General features: G+C 46.5%; 1 protein-coding gene across 2 annotated transcripts; it reads left to right on the top strand.

The window, feature by feature from the left end:
* The first annotated feature begins 1,818 nt into the window (after positions 1-1,818).
* LOC115080450 (gastrula zinc finger protein XlCGF26.1-like) lies at positions 1,819-12,630 on the top strand. 2 transcript variants are annotated; one of them, XM_029584621.1, is made up of 7 exons: positions 1,819-2,019; positions 3,878-4,004; positions 5,150-5,263; positions 5,420-5,500; positions 6,788-6,895; positions 8,493-8,570; positions 9,059-12,630. In XM_029584621.1, exons 1-7 carry the CDS (start codon positions 1,996-1,998, stop codon positions 10,288-10,290), a joined length of 1,764 nt encoding a protein of 587 aa, XP_029440481.1. In that variant the 5' UTR covers positions 1,819-1,995; the 3' UTR covers positions 10,291-12,630. The 2 variants fall into 2 exon arrangements, with proteins under 2 accessions (XP_029440481.1, XP_029440480.1); XM_029584620.1 differs by lacking the exon at positions 1,819-2,019 and adding an exon at positions 2,063-2,638.
* The last annotated feature ends 3,961 nt before the right edge of the window (positions 12,631-16,591 follow it).

The following is a 16,591-nucleotide window of genomic DNA, read 5'->3' on the forward strand; positions in this document are numbered from 1 at the left end:
AAATCCCACTCGTACAGCCTGGCTCTTGAGAGGGTGTGATTGCCCAAGTGAGGAGAGTCAGGCCAGGTGCCATCGACTCTATTGAAAGCAAGGAAGAAATCAACATCCCTGACTTATGTCTGGATACGGAGAACCTTCGAGGCTTGGTGGAAGAGGAAAAAGATGTCCCTGTTTAAGGTGCAGCTGGCTTCAATTCTGCAACTCCTACAAGAGGGGGCTAGATGAGGGTGCAAGCAGCAGTTATAGCCTGGTACAGGGGGCAGGTCAGACGTGGCACCCTGGTGGTGCACTCTGCACTCCTTTACGGGAGTGAAGCATGGACAGCCACCAGTGTAGCCATTAACACCACCATGGGTCCTGGACCTTGAGCGAAGTCTCGTTTGAGCAACTGAAAAGATCCCCACGAAACGAGCTTACCCGCAAAGTCAGTGGTTTTGGTAGCTATCTGTTTAGCAAGGAGAATCTCTGAGCTCCAGGCACTGTCCTGTCAGGGTCCCGTACTTGACGTTTGCAAATGTCACCATCAGGCTTTTTTCCTAAGGTGGTACTGGGGGGGTCCATCTAAACCAAGAGGTCTCCCTACCCTACTCCAGCAAGTCCAAAGATGCAGGTAGGAAGAAGGGCATTGTTGCGTTACTTGAAAACCATAGACTTTGGCAGAGTCCGGAAAGGAGAAACGGCATCAAAGGCATCCACTGCTAGCTGGATTACAGAAACAACAGCTTCACCTGCATAGCTAAAGGGGGGAAGCCAGTTCTGCTCAGGCAAAGGCCACATCCTGGGCAGATGAAGACTGGTCTTGCCAGGAGACATTTGTAAAGCAGCAATGTGGGCCTCATTGGACTCCTTCACTAAATACTACAGGACAGACTTACAGGCGACAGGGGACACGGCCTTCAGAATAAGGGTTGGTGAAGCAGCCTTGGCCTATTCCCACCCAGGATAATCACTGTTTAGGTACTTCCCACAAGTCTGGACTGAGGTGGCAGGATGATGAATCCTGCCACCTCAGTCCAGAGCCTACCCCTAGTGTAATGGGAATATTTATTTAAACACTTTTCTATACCATCGCAACGGTTTACAAATAGGCACAAAATAAAGTACATATAGGTAGGTTATCGTACATTCTAACAGGTGCCAATAAAGTTCAGTTACAATTTCATAAATAAAATCATTATTTGAGTATTGTTGGTCAGGTCCAGGTATGTTATTGAGTTACTATCGCTTTGAGATATTACTTCTTAAATGTAGGATTGAGTAAATTCATTCTCATTTGCGTTTCCGTGTACTTTCATTCTCTACCCTCCACACTCTTTAGTGAAGGGAGCATTTTTTTTTAATTCCCTCTATTCCTAGATAGGGATTCAGCCCAGAGAAGGCAGACTGCTCAGTTATTTACTTTTTTTTTAAATTTCTGTTCTTTATTGTTAAAGAATTTGTAACGTTATTCGAGGGGAACTCAATAGCTATTTTGGGCAAGAGTCTTACCCTGCTGTACCAGACTATATAGGGAAGAGGGACCTCAGTGCAAACTTTTCACTCTGACTCCATCTGAGGAAGCACACATCCCAGAAATCTGGACTGGTCTGGCAGGACTCAAGGAAAGGAAATTAACAGATACATTTCTAGTTTTATTTTTAAAGATTACATGCAACAAGACTAAACCAATTCTCTTGACTTGCTTTTCCTTGCCACTCTGCAGCTATCTGCTAGATCTCCAAATCCACCTTAAGGAGGTGGGATCTACCCAGCATACACTGGGGGAAGCAGCATGACTTCAGCTGGGGAGCTTTGCGCATGCTCCAACTGCTTTTTCTTCCTCCAGAGCAGAAAATCCTCCAGAGCAGAAAATCCTCAGGAGAGGAGAAACTTTTATCTGAGACCCCCAGGAATCAGCCACACCCCCTCCCCTTCTATCCATCTTTCTCAGCCTCTGAGCAGGAACAGGGAAATCTCCAGCCTGAATCCCTCCCCGCAGCTGCAGAATTCAGAGAAATGTCTGCCCTGCTCTCTGATCCGGTAAGAGATTCTTCTCTCTCCCCCTGTATACAGGACACCCGCACTTAAAGGGAAACTTTTCCTGTGCAGCTCCTGCAGCCTCCCCTCCTCACAGCACAGGGCAAAGATCTTTACCTACAAGGGGAGGTTTGAGTTCTGCTCCCCCTGAGATCAGCAGACTTTATCTGAGACCCCCAGGAATCAGCCGCACCCCCTCCTCTCCTATTCATCTTTCTCAGCCTCTGAGCAGGGACAGGGAAATCTCCAGCCTGAATCCCTCCCCGCAGCTGCAGAATTCAGAGGGAAATGTCTGCCCTGCTCTCTGATCCGGTAAGAGATTCTTCTCTCTCCCTCTGTATACAGGACACCCGCACTTAAAGGGAAACTTTTCCCTGTGCAGCTCCTGCAGCCTCCCCTCCTCACAGCACAGGGCAAAGATCTTTACCTACAAGGGAAGGTTTGAGTTCTGCTCCCCCTGAGATCAGCAGACTTTATCTGAGACCCCCAGGAATCAGCTGCACCCCCTCCTCTCCTATTCATCTTTCTCAGCCTCTGAGCAGGGACAGGGAAATCTCCAGCCTGAATCCCTCCCCGCAGCTGCAGAATTCAGAGGGAAATGTCTGCCCTGCTCTCTGATCCGGTAAGAGATTCTTCTCTCTCCCCCTGTATACAGGACACCCGCACTTAAAGGGAAACTTTTCCCTGTGCAGCTCCTGCAGCCTTCCCTCCTGACAGCGCAGGGCACAGATCTTTATAAGAGGCAGAGAGAGGCTTGCAGACTGTCTCTCTGTCCCAGCAGACTTTACCGCCTGCACACAAACACGCAGGGCTGTCCCTATGTGGAGGGAACTTGGGATGTCTGTTCCTCAGCTCCATGATTTGTCTTCCTTCCTATGTGGCCTGGAGCAGCCACTACTCCCGCTGCTGCTTCCCCCCATTTGATGTAGCTCTGCAGGGTGAAGAGCAGCTGCTGGCCGTACCCCACTGGAGCTAAGGAGGCGAGAGGCGTCCCAGCCAGCAGGAGAATGGGGCTTGCATGACTAACCCATTCCTGCTGCTGTTGCTTTCTCCCTCTCCCATGTCGTCAGATCAGCTGCTTGATGGTGGAGGGAGAGGAACCAGCAAGAGAGGGTTAGAGGTGCTGGTGCCTCACACTCCTGCAGGGTGGGCCGCAGAGGGAGGAAGGAGGTGAGAAAGCTAAGTGAGGCCTTTAAGAGGAAGGAGGGGTAGCTTTCAAGCTGGGGATGCAGGATTAAGCCATGGAGGATAGTCTGGATACAGGGAATGGGGGTGGAAGGTGGGAGGGAATAGGGGGTCTGAGGAGTGAGGTTTCAGAGCAGGGCTGTCCTTGGGAGGTTGTGACTGCCTCTGACCTTAACTTTTGGCAGACAAGGGGGCACCACAGGTATGGGGAGATCCCACCCCCGATCCTCAGCCTTGCCTGGGGGATCCCTGCTTTGGTTGCCTTGCACCCCCTAGAGTCAGCCCTGCACCCATGAACACTGCCCACACATAACCACGCTTACTCTCTCTCATCCCTCCTAGACCCAACCCAGCACTCCGATTTCCTGCCTTCAGACACCACCTGTTCAGCTGCTGTGCCTGCCTCCTCCTTTATCCACCCAGGGCCAATGCCTCGGGTCCATACATGCTGCTGAATCAGCCAGCACCTGGGATTTTTAATGTTTCTCTGGAGACCAAGCTATTTATACAAAACACTGCACCAGAAATGAAGCTGGGCAGAGTGGGTGGGCCTTATGACTTTAATTTGCTATCACATCCTATTTAAGACAGCAGAGCTTTCATCACGCTAATGTCTACCGGAGAGCTGATCTCGCTGACGGAGGCCCCGTAACAACATTTATTATTGCTGTTTCAGGCATCGGTCACGTTCAGCGACGTCGCTGCTTATTTCTGGGAAGCGGAGTGGGACATTCTGGGAGAACGGCAGAAGGAGCTGTACAAGAAGGTCATCAAGGAGATTCACGGCGACCTCATGTCACGGGGTAAATCTGCCTTTTCTCTCATCCGCCATTATATCAGGGCTGGAAAAATCCCAAGTGCCAGGTCCTATGGCCACCTAAAATTTAGGTGGCGCCTGATACCATCCCAAGAAGGGCCAACTGAGAGACTGCAGGCCTGGCACTAGATGCTGCTTTTTGCTGTAGGATAAAACCTATTTACGAATGTAAATCAGTGCAGCTTGGTGTGAGTTACAATTAGTCTATAAATAAATACTTAGATGCTATTTTATTTGGTCTACCTTCAATCAGTATTAGACCCTTGCAGTTACTTCAGAACGCCACTGCACGAGTTCTCTGCGGTGGAAAAAAAGGTAATCACATTGGACCTACTTTAATCAATCTTCACTGATTACCAATCAGTTCCCGCACTGATTATAAAACCTATATACCGTGACAACATGGAATGGCACAATGCCCAACTTCACTTACACACCCCAGAAAGAAACTTGAGATTAACAGTCCCTTCCATTAGATCCGCCCACCTTTCAGAAGTCAGGGAGAGCCTTTCCTATAGCAGGAATCCAATTCCTTCCGAGCTACGATTGCAAAAAGATCTTAAGGCCTTTGAAAAGATGTTGAAAACTTGGCTTTTTAAAAAGGCTTACAGCTCTTAAATTCCTCTATCAGCCATGGCACACCAGCAACATACGATTATGGAGATCGGTTTTTGCTTGTTTCTATTTTGTATACCTTTAGTTGTTTTTTTATTTTTATTTGATATGTTTTGTATGCCACTTATTTGCTTTTATTTATTCTTTTATTTTTTATTATTTTATACTGCAGCTGTATTGTTTTATTGTTATAATTTTGTACACCGTTAAGATTGAACCCATAGACTGACGGTTTATAAAAGCAACACATAAATAAATAGAGGTGAACTAGCAGAATGTTACATGGGTAAAAATGAGCAGATACACGCGGAAGTAGCCTCTTCTCATGTACTCTGTATTTATAAAAGCCCAAAATACACATGTACTTTCACTTTTGTGCGCACGACACGCGTGTGAAAAAAGGGACGGTCTAGGCGCCTTCCGGGGAGGTGGGGCCGACAGTTGCATGCGTAGTTGCCATTTTAAAAAGACACGCGCGTACATTTGCCAACTTCCCTGCCTATTTTTTATTGGCAGGTTATTCAATTCTGAACCCTGATGTGATATTCAAGATTAAGAAGGAAGATGAGAAATATTGCACTCAACCCTGTGAGCGGGAGGGAAAAGAAACCATGAGGGACCCCAGCGAGAGTAAGTAAATGTTCTGGATTTAAAGGCTTAGCGTTTTCAGATCCCAGGAGATGGGGCATTAACAGCAAACGTTTAGAGATGTGAAATCCCTTCCCTAATATAACATCAGCAGGTACTGGGTGACTCCTTCTAGCCAGGTTTGTTTTCTCATCCCAGGCCTTCCCATCGTAACGTCTGTGTTCTCACTGAGCGTTAAACAAGAGGAAGATCTGCCCTCCACGGAGCCTCCTGTAACAGGCGAGTATCCGACTCCTCCTAAGGTCAGCCGGGGCCGTTTAGGGATTCAACGCTGGGGGTGACAAGAAATGATTGTCCTCTCTCTTGTTCCCTACCTGCCGGGATTGGAGGTGGGGGACTCAGGAAGGCCCCTCATCCTGGAGTGTGGCTTGATTTAACCATGGAGCAAGAAAGTAAAGTCCTTACTGCGCTCAGGGCAAGTGGGGTTAAAGGTTTCTATTGCTGGTGGGGCCATGTAAATCATGGTTCACCATGCCATTTCCAGTAACATTTGAATATTTAGTTGATTTGCAAGATTTTGCCTGCGACACAGCTCGTTTTTTTTAATTTATTTGGTTTCCTCTTCATTTTCTGCTTTGAATTAAGTCAAGCCTCAAGGCAGTTTGCAGCCAATTACACGCGTCTTACAATGTTTTGCTTCGTTTAGTCTATTTTAAGCTGCCATTAAAGTTCGAGGGCTAAATTCGGTTAATGGTAACAAACAGTGACACGTGTAATGCTCGTGTTAGTTTAATGCACGTTAGTACATTTGACATCCTAGCGCAGTGATGGAGAACTCCAGTGCCACAAACAGGCCAGGTTTTCAGGCTCGCCACAATGAATATGCAGGAGATAGATTTGCATACCATGGAGGCAGTGCATGCAAATCTCTCTCCTGCATATTCATTGGGGACAGCCTGAAAACCTGGCCTCTGTCTGGCACTCGAGGCCTGGAGTTTGTCATCACTGCCCTAGTGCGCGACCAAGAGTATGAGGAGGAAACCAAAAGGCCACCAGAGACAAATCATGAACCGATGTGATAAGAGAATGCCCCGGTGTTACCCCGCAAAACAGGAAAAGCTGAATTCCCCAGGTCTAAGGAGAGGTGATGGAGCCAAGGGGCAGGCTGGGCTAGAACACGTTCAGAGGAAGAAGTCGCGAGAAGCAGTCTGGATTTCAAAAGAAGCACAATACTGAGGAATGGCAGAATAAGGTCAGGAATGCAGAGAATTAGCAAAAAAGCAATCCAGCTCCATCACCAAGAGGATCGAGACTGAGTCAGCAGGTGGGAAACAAGTCTCGGGACAGGCAGAGAGAGCCCCAGCAGTAGCTGGAACAGATAACGCCTGCCTGTAAGTGAATTATTCTGACCTGAAAGCACATTCCCCAACTCAGGGTAAAGCAGACGATTGAGCACAGGCGGGGACTGATTGCCTGTGAAAACAGCAGAACTCTGAGCTCGTTTACACGGACAGGATAAGCCCTGGGGTAACATAAACGTATTGTAACCATCCTTTCCCATCACAGGCTCCTCCAGTATCAAACCGGACCTTTTCATCCGATTTAAGCAAGAGGGCATCAAGAGTGAGCCCCAGGAATGTGAGGAAGGAGGAGACCTGGCGATCCCAGGCGCAGGTGAGGAGCTGCATGGAGCAGGTGAGGGAGCTTGGCTGCTCCTCACATTCCTCACAGAGAGAGACGCCGCCTACAGATGCAATAAGAATAATGCCTTCAATCTCGAACCTTTGTTCGTGGATAATTCCCATTATTTCGGCTTTTCTTTGTTCATTTTTGGCTCTCTTTTTTACCTTTCATTCCTTTCTTTTCCCTATCTCTCTTCCCAGTGGCACCTCCCCTTCTGCCCTCTCCAGTCTTTTATCCTCCTTCCATCTGCACTCTCTCCTCTATTTTATCCCTCTCTTCTCATAGATCTCTGCCGCTTTACCTTCATTTTTTCACCAGCTCATGACTGTCTTCTCCTATGAGAATCTCATCCTGTCTTCCATCTCTCTCTGGTCCCTCCATGACCCTTACTAGATCGAATTTTAAGGTAAACAGAGACAGCACAAGTGGTGTTAGTAGCACCGGAGTGGCCAAGAAGGCCCTGACAGGTGGATCATAAGAGATTTCTACCTCAAGATCCCATATCAATGGAAGACCCAGCTCTATTTTATTTGACAGCATGACTCTTGAAAGGGCAAGATTAGTTAACAAATAAATAAAAGGCTCTTCACTCTCAGTGATATCAGCTCTGCTAAAAGCATGAATGAATACAACTTCTTCAGCTTATAGTCCAGTGTGGCAAGTTTGAGACACAATGGAAAGAAGATTGTATTTACAAAAGGGTCTTTCGTTCAGTTCTCTAAAGATTCAGGTAGCAGCAATGTCCTGTTCCTGAAGAAGAGTACAAGGTTTCTCTGTGGCATCGCATCCTGATGTTGCACGGTTTTTGAGAGGAGTCAAACAGACACACTCCGCCATTTAGAGCTGTGCTTCCTCAGTGGGATCTAAATCAGAGTTTTGAAAACGCTAGCTTCAGCCCCTTTCAAACCAATATAAGAGTCTTCAATTAAAGGTCTTAAGTTGAAGGCAATGTTTACTAGTTGCGATTTCATTAAGCAAGATGTACACCTGAAGTTCAGGCCCCCTCCTACAGGGATCCAATCTTAGGATTTACAGAAAACTCCGTGATCTCAGCCTTTCACCTCATTCAATACGTTTTTATACCAGCACTCACCAAAGAGAAAAAGAAAGCATTTTCATGCATTCTTTTGCGTCATTTTAATTTCACAACCTCTCTTCTAAAGTCTGAAAAGAAACTTTCGATCTGTTTGGAGAGCCCATAAAGATGGGTTGCATGGCGGCTGAAGGAGACAGTACCTCCAGTCTACATGCTGAGGCAGAAATAGGCTCCTGCGGTAATCAGAGCCCATTCAGCAAGAGCTCAATCTTCCTCTCGGGCAGAGGCAGGTGCACTAAATCAAACAGAGTAACGTGGTCCACTTTACAGTCTTTTACTAAACATTACAGAGTGGATTTCTTGCAGAAAAATAAAAACTGCTCCCGGAGCCAAGTGGTCCAAGAGCAGGAAGAGTATCCTCCTGCCCAGAATAGTTGGGCTTTGGTACTTCCCAGTCGTTCTGGACTGGTGTAGCAGGAAGAAAAGGAAGGAAAAACGTATGCTTGCCTGATCATTTCCTTCCCTTTACATGTCACAACCCTGACTCCATAGTAGAGATACTGAAAATGGAGGAGCCTCATGTCAGCAACCAGCTGGAGGGAGAAGAGGAAGATACTGATACCAAGAGCGGTGAGGAGAAAATACTTTATAATGAACACATTGTGTGTGCTGTGGAGTATTTGAAAATGTAGATGTAGAGCAGGGGTTCTCAACCCAGTCCTCAGGACACACCTAGCCAGCCAGGTTTTCAGGACTATCCACAATGAATATGGATGAGAGAGATTTGTATGCACAGAATGAATCTCAGGGCTGCAGCAGTGACTAATCGAGTAAATATCTTTAAATAATCATATGGAAAACTTTCCTTATCTCTCGCTACACACAGACAAACACAGACACAGACCCACACACACACTCTTTGCTGATAGAACAAATAAAGTCAGGATACCACAGGATGAGACAGAATCCATCATTTGGCTGGTTCAATCCGGGACGTTTAGACTTTCGGGTCTCACAGAGTTAGGAGCACACGTGCCTTCTAGCTAGGAGTTGCTTGTTTGTATGCCCTTCTCCACAGCTATAAAATGAATGGTCATCATCTCAATTTTATCCAACAGATGATGGATTTAGGAAGAATAGTGAGTGGCAGAGAATGTACAGTGGAGAGCAGAGAGAAGACTGGAAACAGAGAGACCCCTCCAGAGACATCCTCGATCCTTCAGCTGACTGTGAAGCAGGTATCAGAGTAACACCATCCAGAGTGGGAGATAAAGCCCAAAACGGAGAGCGACTAAACGCATGTACTGAACGAGAGAGAAATTCCAACCACTGCTCAAATCTTGTACAAAGTCAGAGACTTTATGAAGGAGAGAGAACATTTAAAAGTGCTGATACCTGGGAAAACTTCACCATAAATCCACTTTCTTTTGAGCACCAAGAAAAGATTGAATGTGAAAACAAATTCACTGAGAAGTCAAGTCATATTTCTATCCCACAGTATCAAAGAGAGAAAAAACTTACTTGTACTGAAGGTGGGAAAGCATATACTAATAAGTCAAACCTGACAGTACATAAAAAAATGCATAGACAAGACCAGCCTATTAAGTGTCCCAGCTGTAAAAAATGTTTTACTTGTAAAGCACAACTTACAATTCATCAGAAATTTCACAAAGAACAGAAACCATTTAAATGTTCAGAGTGTGAAAAAAGCTTCAGGCAAAAATATAACCTAATACAACATGAAGGAATCCACTCTGGAGAGAAACCATTTAAATGTACTGAATGTGATAAATATTTCAGATGTAAGCGCAACATGAGACTGCATGAAATGATCCATATGGTAGAAAAACCATTTAAATGCTCTGCATGTGATAAAAGTTTTAGCCAAAAATCTGTTCTACGAAATCATGAAATGATACATACCAGAGAGAAACCATTTGTGTGTTCTAAATGTGATAAATGTTTCAGTCGAAAAGGTCACCTGCTACAACATGAAATGATCCATACACAAAAGAAACCATTTAAATGTTTTGAATGTGATAAAAGCTTCAGTCAAAAGTGTGTCCTAAGAAGACACAAAAAGATACACACTGGAGAGAAACCATTTAAATGTTCTGAATGTGATAGAAGCTTTATTCAAAAATCTGATTTAAGAAATCATGGAAAGATCCATTCTGGAGAGAAGCCATTTAAATGTTCTGAATGTGATAAAAGCTTTAGTCAAAAATGTGTCTTAAAAAGACATGAAAGGACCCACTCTGGAGAGAAACCATTTAAATGTTCTGAATGTGATAAATGTTTCACTCGGAAAGGCCATCTGCAGCAGCATGAAATGGCCCACATGGGATAGAAAAAAATAACATTTTGAGACATTGCCTCTTATAGAAACTGTAAATGTTCTGAATGGGATAAAAGTTTCAGTTGTAAAGGTAAACTAAGACTGCATGAAATGGCCTACAGGGGAGAGGAAAAATTGCAATTGACAACTGATGAGAACTTTAGAGCTTTAATCGGAGGAATCATAAAATGGAAGTACCCATGATATCTTGAAACATCTGAAATATGATGGAGAAGGAGATACCGAAAAGAAACCCAGGAAAGAGGCACCTTAGCAGTCAAGGGGCACCAGCAAAGAGGTGCCCAAGAAGCCATAAAGCAGCAGAACCACAAAAAAGGACAGGCCTAGGAGCTGGGATCTTCTTGAATCGGCCACCTCCCCCTCAGATTCTGGTGGCCGGCAGGATTTAGCAGTAGATGCAAACTCAAGAACTAAAAGACACCCACAAGGCAGAAACGGCTGAGTTAGAACTGAGACAGGAACCAAAGGGTGCCACTACACAAGACAGACAAGACTGTCACAAAACAAATTAATATGTACCAAGGGGCCAGATACACGACGAGCACAAAACTGGAAGACCACAATACTAGGGCCAAAGCCAGGGCTGAACAGAACAGGAACAAGGCAAGGTCCCTGTTTGATGCTTATTTATAGTGTATTTTAATTGGGGTTTGCTTTATGTATATTTATATATATGTTTTTACTTACTATGAATGTTTTTATGGAATCTACCATGAATCTTGGACTAAGCGGAATATAAATTCAATCAGTCAATAAATACAAAGGCAGCCAAGAAGCCAGAGAGCACCACAACAGAGGTGGCTGAGAAGCGAGGCAGAGCCACTGTTGTTTGGCATTAAATCCACTAAGTACTCTGAAAAACTCAGTGGGCTATGGAATTAGTCTGAATCCTAGATGTATAATCCCCAACTGTTGTAGATAACTTGAAAATGTACAGCTCCTGTGATCGTCATTTAGCAGAACAAATCTCGAGTAGTGACGAGTTTCTCAGATAACATCAGGATGACATTTGGCTTGCACAAATGCAAACGTCCTTAGAGGAAAACTAAGCAAAACCAAAAACATCTCCCTGGCTGAAGAATGCAATATTATGGAGCTTGAGCAGGAAGGCATATAAAAATATCTAGGCGTAGGCCAATGTGGAAAAATTCAGTGGACATTACTAAGAGAAAAGATCAGTAAATAGTACTCCAAGAGACTGAAAGTGATATTGAAAAGTGCTTTATCAGCATGGAGTAAGATACAAGCTTTTAATCAGCTTAAAATCCCTGCTATCTCATACAGTTTTGGAATAGTAGACTGGCCCCATAAAGATCTTGAAGAACTGGATGTAAAAACAAGAAAGCGCCTCCCTGCCCATAAGATAATCTACAAATCCAGTGCATACGAGATTGTATCTCCTTAGGGCAGAAGGTGGGATGAGTCTTACTGAAATAGATTACACACACAGAGCTGCAATCATAGGCCTTCAGACATAGTTAATGGCATCAATAGACCCAAATGCCCAAAAAGTGCTGAAGTATAAGGGACCAGCCTCCACTGGTCTCAGTCCTTAAGCTTGGACAGTTGTTCCGGCAAATAGAAGGAATGAGTGAGAATCCATCAACGCACAAGGGGAAAGAAGCAACAGAATTTGCATAACAAGAGAAAAAAAACTCTTTAAAAAAAATCAGACCAGCAAAGAAATATAACTGGCAGAAACACAAACACAATGGGACGCACAGAGTTACTTTAGCAAACCCACATGGATTAAAATTTGCCACAGCAGTGGCTAAGGAGAGGTGAACTGAAGCCTAGAGATAAGAGACTGATAACTGCAGCACAAGGCAAGATGTTTCACAGCCAGCATAGAGAAAAATGGTAAAATGAACCACATACAGATTCTGTAAAACAGAAGTGGATCTGTTACATATCTCCTCGCTGGATGCAATGGGCTAATGTCAGAAGGCCCTGTACACAGAAAGGCACAACAAGGTGGCATTGGGACCCGTGTACTGATTGCTGTACCAGAAAAACATTGGGATCGCAACCGGTAACAGAACTGAAGAGAATGATGAAGTTGTGATCACTTGGGATATTCTCATTCCAGCTGATAAGAATCCTCAATGTCCAGTTTTCTAGCACTGTTCAGCTTGGAGAAGAGATGGCTGAGGGGGGATATGATAGAAGTCTATAAAATCATGAGTGAAATAGTACAGGTAAATGTAAAGAAGTTATTTACTCTTTCAAAAAATACAAAGACTAGGGGACACACCATGAAGTTAGTAAGTAGCACATTCAAAACAAATTGGAGAAAATTCTTTTTCTCTCAACATACAGTTAAGCTCTGGAATTCATTGCTGGAGGATGTGGTTAAGGCAGTCTGCGTAGCTGGGTTTGGACAAATTCCAGGAGAAGTCCATAAACTGTTATTAACCAAGGAGACATAAAGGTGAATTCTAAAACCGGCATATGTGCATGTTATAAAATAGGCTGGCCACACACACGTGTGCCCAATTCTAAGTGGGCACGCGCCTGTGCACACAAATGCTGCCTCTACCACATAAGTGGGTGGGATTTTAAAAGGGGCACGCGCTGACGCAATTGCCCCTAAAACCAGCTCATTCCCAGTTCAGAGAGAGGTCTTCCAAACCCCTCTAGTTTAATAGTCTTCCTTCCCCAGCCAAACCCAACAACCAACGCAGGGGAACTTGGCTTGCGCCGGGGCATGTAAGTATTTGCATGCACATCTCAGGTACCTGCCCTAAAACACCCATGAACATTTCTGAGATGTGCACATATCTCAGCAGCTTTTAAAATCCATTCGGCGTGCGCAAGCCTGACAGATTCGTGCATCCCCTAATTAATGCATTTGTCAGGCTTCTAAAATTCACCTTTTAGGGAATAGCCACCACTTATCACTGAGCAATAGCACCATGGGATCCAGTTACTGTTTGGGGTCTTGCCAAGTACTTGTGATCTGGATTGGCCACTGTTGGAAACAGGAGACTGGGCTTAATGGCCCCTTAGTCTGACCCAGTATGGCAATTCATATGTTCTAGAAAAACATAAAAGTGGCATTGCTAATACAGGTGTCAATACTGAGTGACTATTCTGTGACTGAATGGAGAGACAGAAGCTCCTTAAATATGAAAAATGTAATCAGAGTCTAAGACAATGTGGCAGAAAGATACAGAAATTGTGCCAATTGTATTGGGTTCCTGGGGACTGATTAAGAAGATTTTCAAGCGCACCTATCTGTTGCCTGTACAGATTGCACCCTATAAGATGGGTGGCCAACTCCAGCCACAGACAGGCCAGGTTTCCAGGATATGCACAATGAATAGGCATGAGAGAGATGTGCATGCACTGCCTCTGCTTCCAATCACATTTCAAGGAAACAGTGTGGTACAATAAAGTGTAATTTCTCTATGACACATCATTACTTTAGCCGAGAAATCTGAGAACAGCAATAAACGATCGCCTCCATAAATACCTTTTATCTTCCTCTAGAATTGCTGTCATTGTTGCTACTTTGTCTGCAAAATTAAAAAAGTCTTAACACTCACTCATTTGGGTTTTGTGGTCTCTTCTTTCAAAGTTCCAAGCCTCTGACTACATGCAATAGGACTACGAGATGTGGCCACAAGTCCACCCAAATGTTCCAGCAACCACTTCTCTTAACTGATTCGACAAGGCCCACAATTCAGAGAGTGCTCCTTCTTGGTCCTTTGCCTTTTTCGGAAAGAGAGTTTTGTTGCACCATAACTGAGATATCTGTGTCTGCATTGCTACTGTCCTGTCTTCTTGCTGTAGTATCTGGTTGGTGCTTTTGTCATCATCGTAGACCCTTCCATTGAAACGTCCTTTGTGAGTTCCTCCGAAAAAGAGAAACTCCGCCGTCGAGGCCTCAGAGAGGCTTTTTTGCAAGAATTGTTTTTGCTTTCGTGGTCGTATAGGAAAATTAGTTTCTTACCTGATAATTTTCGTTCCTGTAGTACCAAGGATCAGTCCAGGACACCTGGGTTGTGACTCCGCACCAGTAGATGGAGACAGACTAAAACTTGTGGGCGGAGCCATATATGCCCCTGTGCCAGTCACAGCCCCTCAGTCTTACGGAATGTCAAAGTAGAACACAACCAGAGAAGTAAACAAAACTAGATACCGCTAACTAACGGGGAAAGAAATACCCCTTCTGGAAACGGACTCTCCAACCGAGAGAGCGAACAAGCGGAACAGAGCAAAGCAAAACACAGAGCGGACTCTCCATTACTTCAGCGCAGCACTGCGGGCGGGATCCTGGACTGATCCTTGGTACTACAGGAACGAAAATTATCAGGTAAGAAACTAATTTTCCTTTCCCTGTACGTACCAGGATCAGTCCAGGACACCTGGGATGTACCAGAGCAACCTACTGAGGGTGGGAAGCAGAGAGTCCCGCTCGGAGTACCCTCTCTCCAAAACCCCCGGAATCGGTAGCCCGGACATCTAGCCGGTAATGCCGGATAAAAGTATGCAACGACTTCCAGGTGGCCGCCCTACAAATCTCTTGAGGCGACACCTGAGAAGCTTCCGCCCAAGACGCTGCTTGAGATCGAGTCGAGTGAGCCCGCAGCCCCACGGGAAGAGGTTTTCCCCGCACCAAGTACGCCGCACCAATGGCCTCCTTGAGCCAACGAGCGATCGTTGTGCGGGACGCTGCAGCTCCTTTCTTTGGTCCAGAGAACAGGACAAACAGATGATCTGTGACCCGAAACGGATTAGTGACCTCCAGATATCGGAGGAGGGATCTCCGCACGTCAAGCCTCCGTAACTCCCTCTCTTCGGTAGCAGAGGAGTCTCCGCACGCAAAAGCGGGCAACTCCACCGATTGATTCACGTGAAAAGACGAGACCACTTTCGGAAGAAAGGAAGGAACCGTCCGTAAGGAAACCCCCGAATCGGAGATACGCAAGAAAGGTTCCCTACAGGACAGGGCCTGTAACTCGGAAACACGCCGTGCCGAGGCAATCGCCACCAAGAATGCCGTTTTTAAAGTGAGATCCTTAAGAGTCGCGCGTTTCAAGGGCTCAAACGGCGCCGTGCATAGAGCGGAGAGAACCCAGTTGAGGTTCCAAGCCGGACAAGGAAGACGTAACGGGGGGCGAAGGTGCTTAGCACCCCGAAGGAAACGAGCAATATCCGGGTGAAGCGCCAGGGAGTTACCTCGCAAACACCCCAGCGCCGCCACTTGGACCCGTAGGGAACTGCACGCCAGACCTTTGGCCAGACCCGCCTGAAGGAACGCTAGAACCTCAGCGACAGAAGCCGAAGTGGGGTCCACCCCTCGCTGCACGCACCAGTCCTCAAAGACGACCCAGACACGGACGTAAGCCAAAGACGTCGACTGCTTCCTGGAACGCAGTAGCGTGGCCACCACCGCATCTGAATAACCTTTTCTCTTCAGTCGATTCCTCTCAAAAGCCATGCCGCGAGACAGAAGTGATCCGCATCCTCCAAACAGACGGGGCCCTGATGGAGTAGGGCCGCCATTCCCTGGAACCGAAGGGGTGCCGCTACTGCCAGTTGTACGAGGTCTGCGAACCACGGCCGGCGAGGCCACTCCGGTGCCACCAAGATCACGTTGGCCGGATGCAACTCTATGCGCCGTAGAATCTTGCCGATCATCGGCCACGGGGGAAACACATAGAGCAGCACATCCGTCGGCCAGGGAAGCACCAACGCATCGACGCCTTCTGCCCCCCGCTCTCGTCGTCGACTGTAAAATCGCGGGGCCTTCGCGTTGTGCCACGTGGCCATCAGATCCATGTGGGGCACCCCCCACGTTTCGCAAATGAGAAGAAACGCTTCGTCCCCCAGCTCCCACTCTCCGGGATCCAGACGATGACGGCTGAGATAGTCCGCCTGCACGTTGTCGACTCCCGCAATGTGAGACGCTGCGAGGTTGCTGAGATGTAGCTCCGACCAGGCCATCAAGCGCTGAGCTTCTTCTGCCACCTGGGGGCTCCGGGTCCCCCCCTGCCGGTTGATGTATGCCACGGTGGTCGCATTGTCCGACAACACTCGGACTGCCTTTCCCCGCAGCAAAGGTAGAAAAGCCTGCAGGGCCAGACGGACCGCTCTGGTCTCTAGGCGATTGATAGACCACTGGGCTTGCGACACTGACCATAGGCCTTGAACTGAGCTCCCTAGACAGACCGCTCCCCAACCGGAGAGGCTGGCATCCGTGGTCACCACTGTCCAACTGGGCACCAGGAGAGAGATTCCGGCGGAAAGATGACTGGGGTCCAGCCACCAACGCAGGCTGTACCTC

This window comes from Rhinatrema bivittatum, chromosome 19 (genome assembly GCF_901001135.1).
Source record: "Rhinatrema bivittatum chromosome 19, aRhiBiv1.1, whole genome shotgun sequence".
Classification (NCBI taxonomy): domain Eukaryota; kingdom Metazoa; phylum Chordata; class Amphibia; order Gymnophiona; family Rhinatrematidae; genus Rhinatrema; species Rhinatrema bivittatum.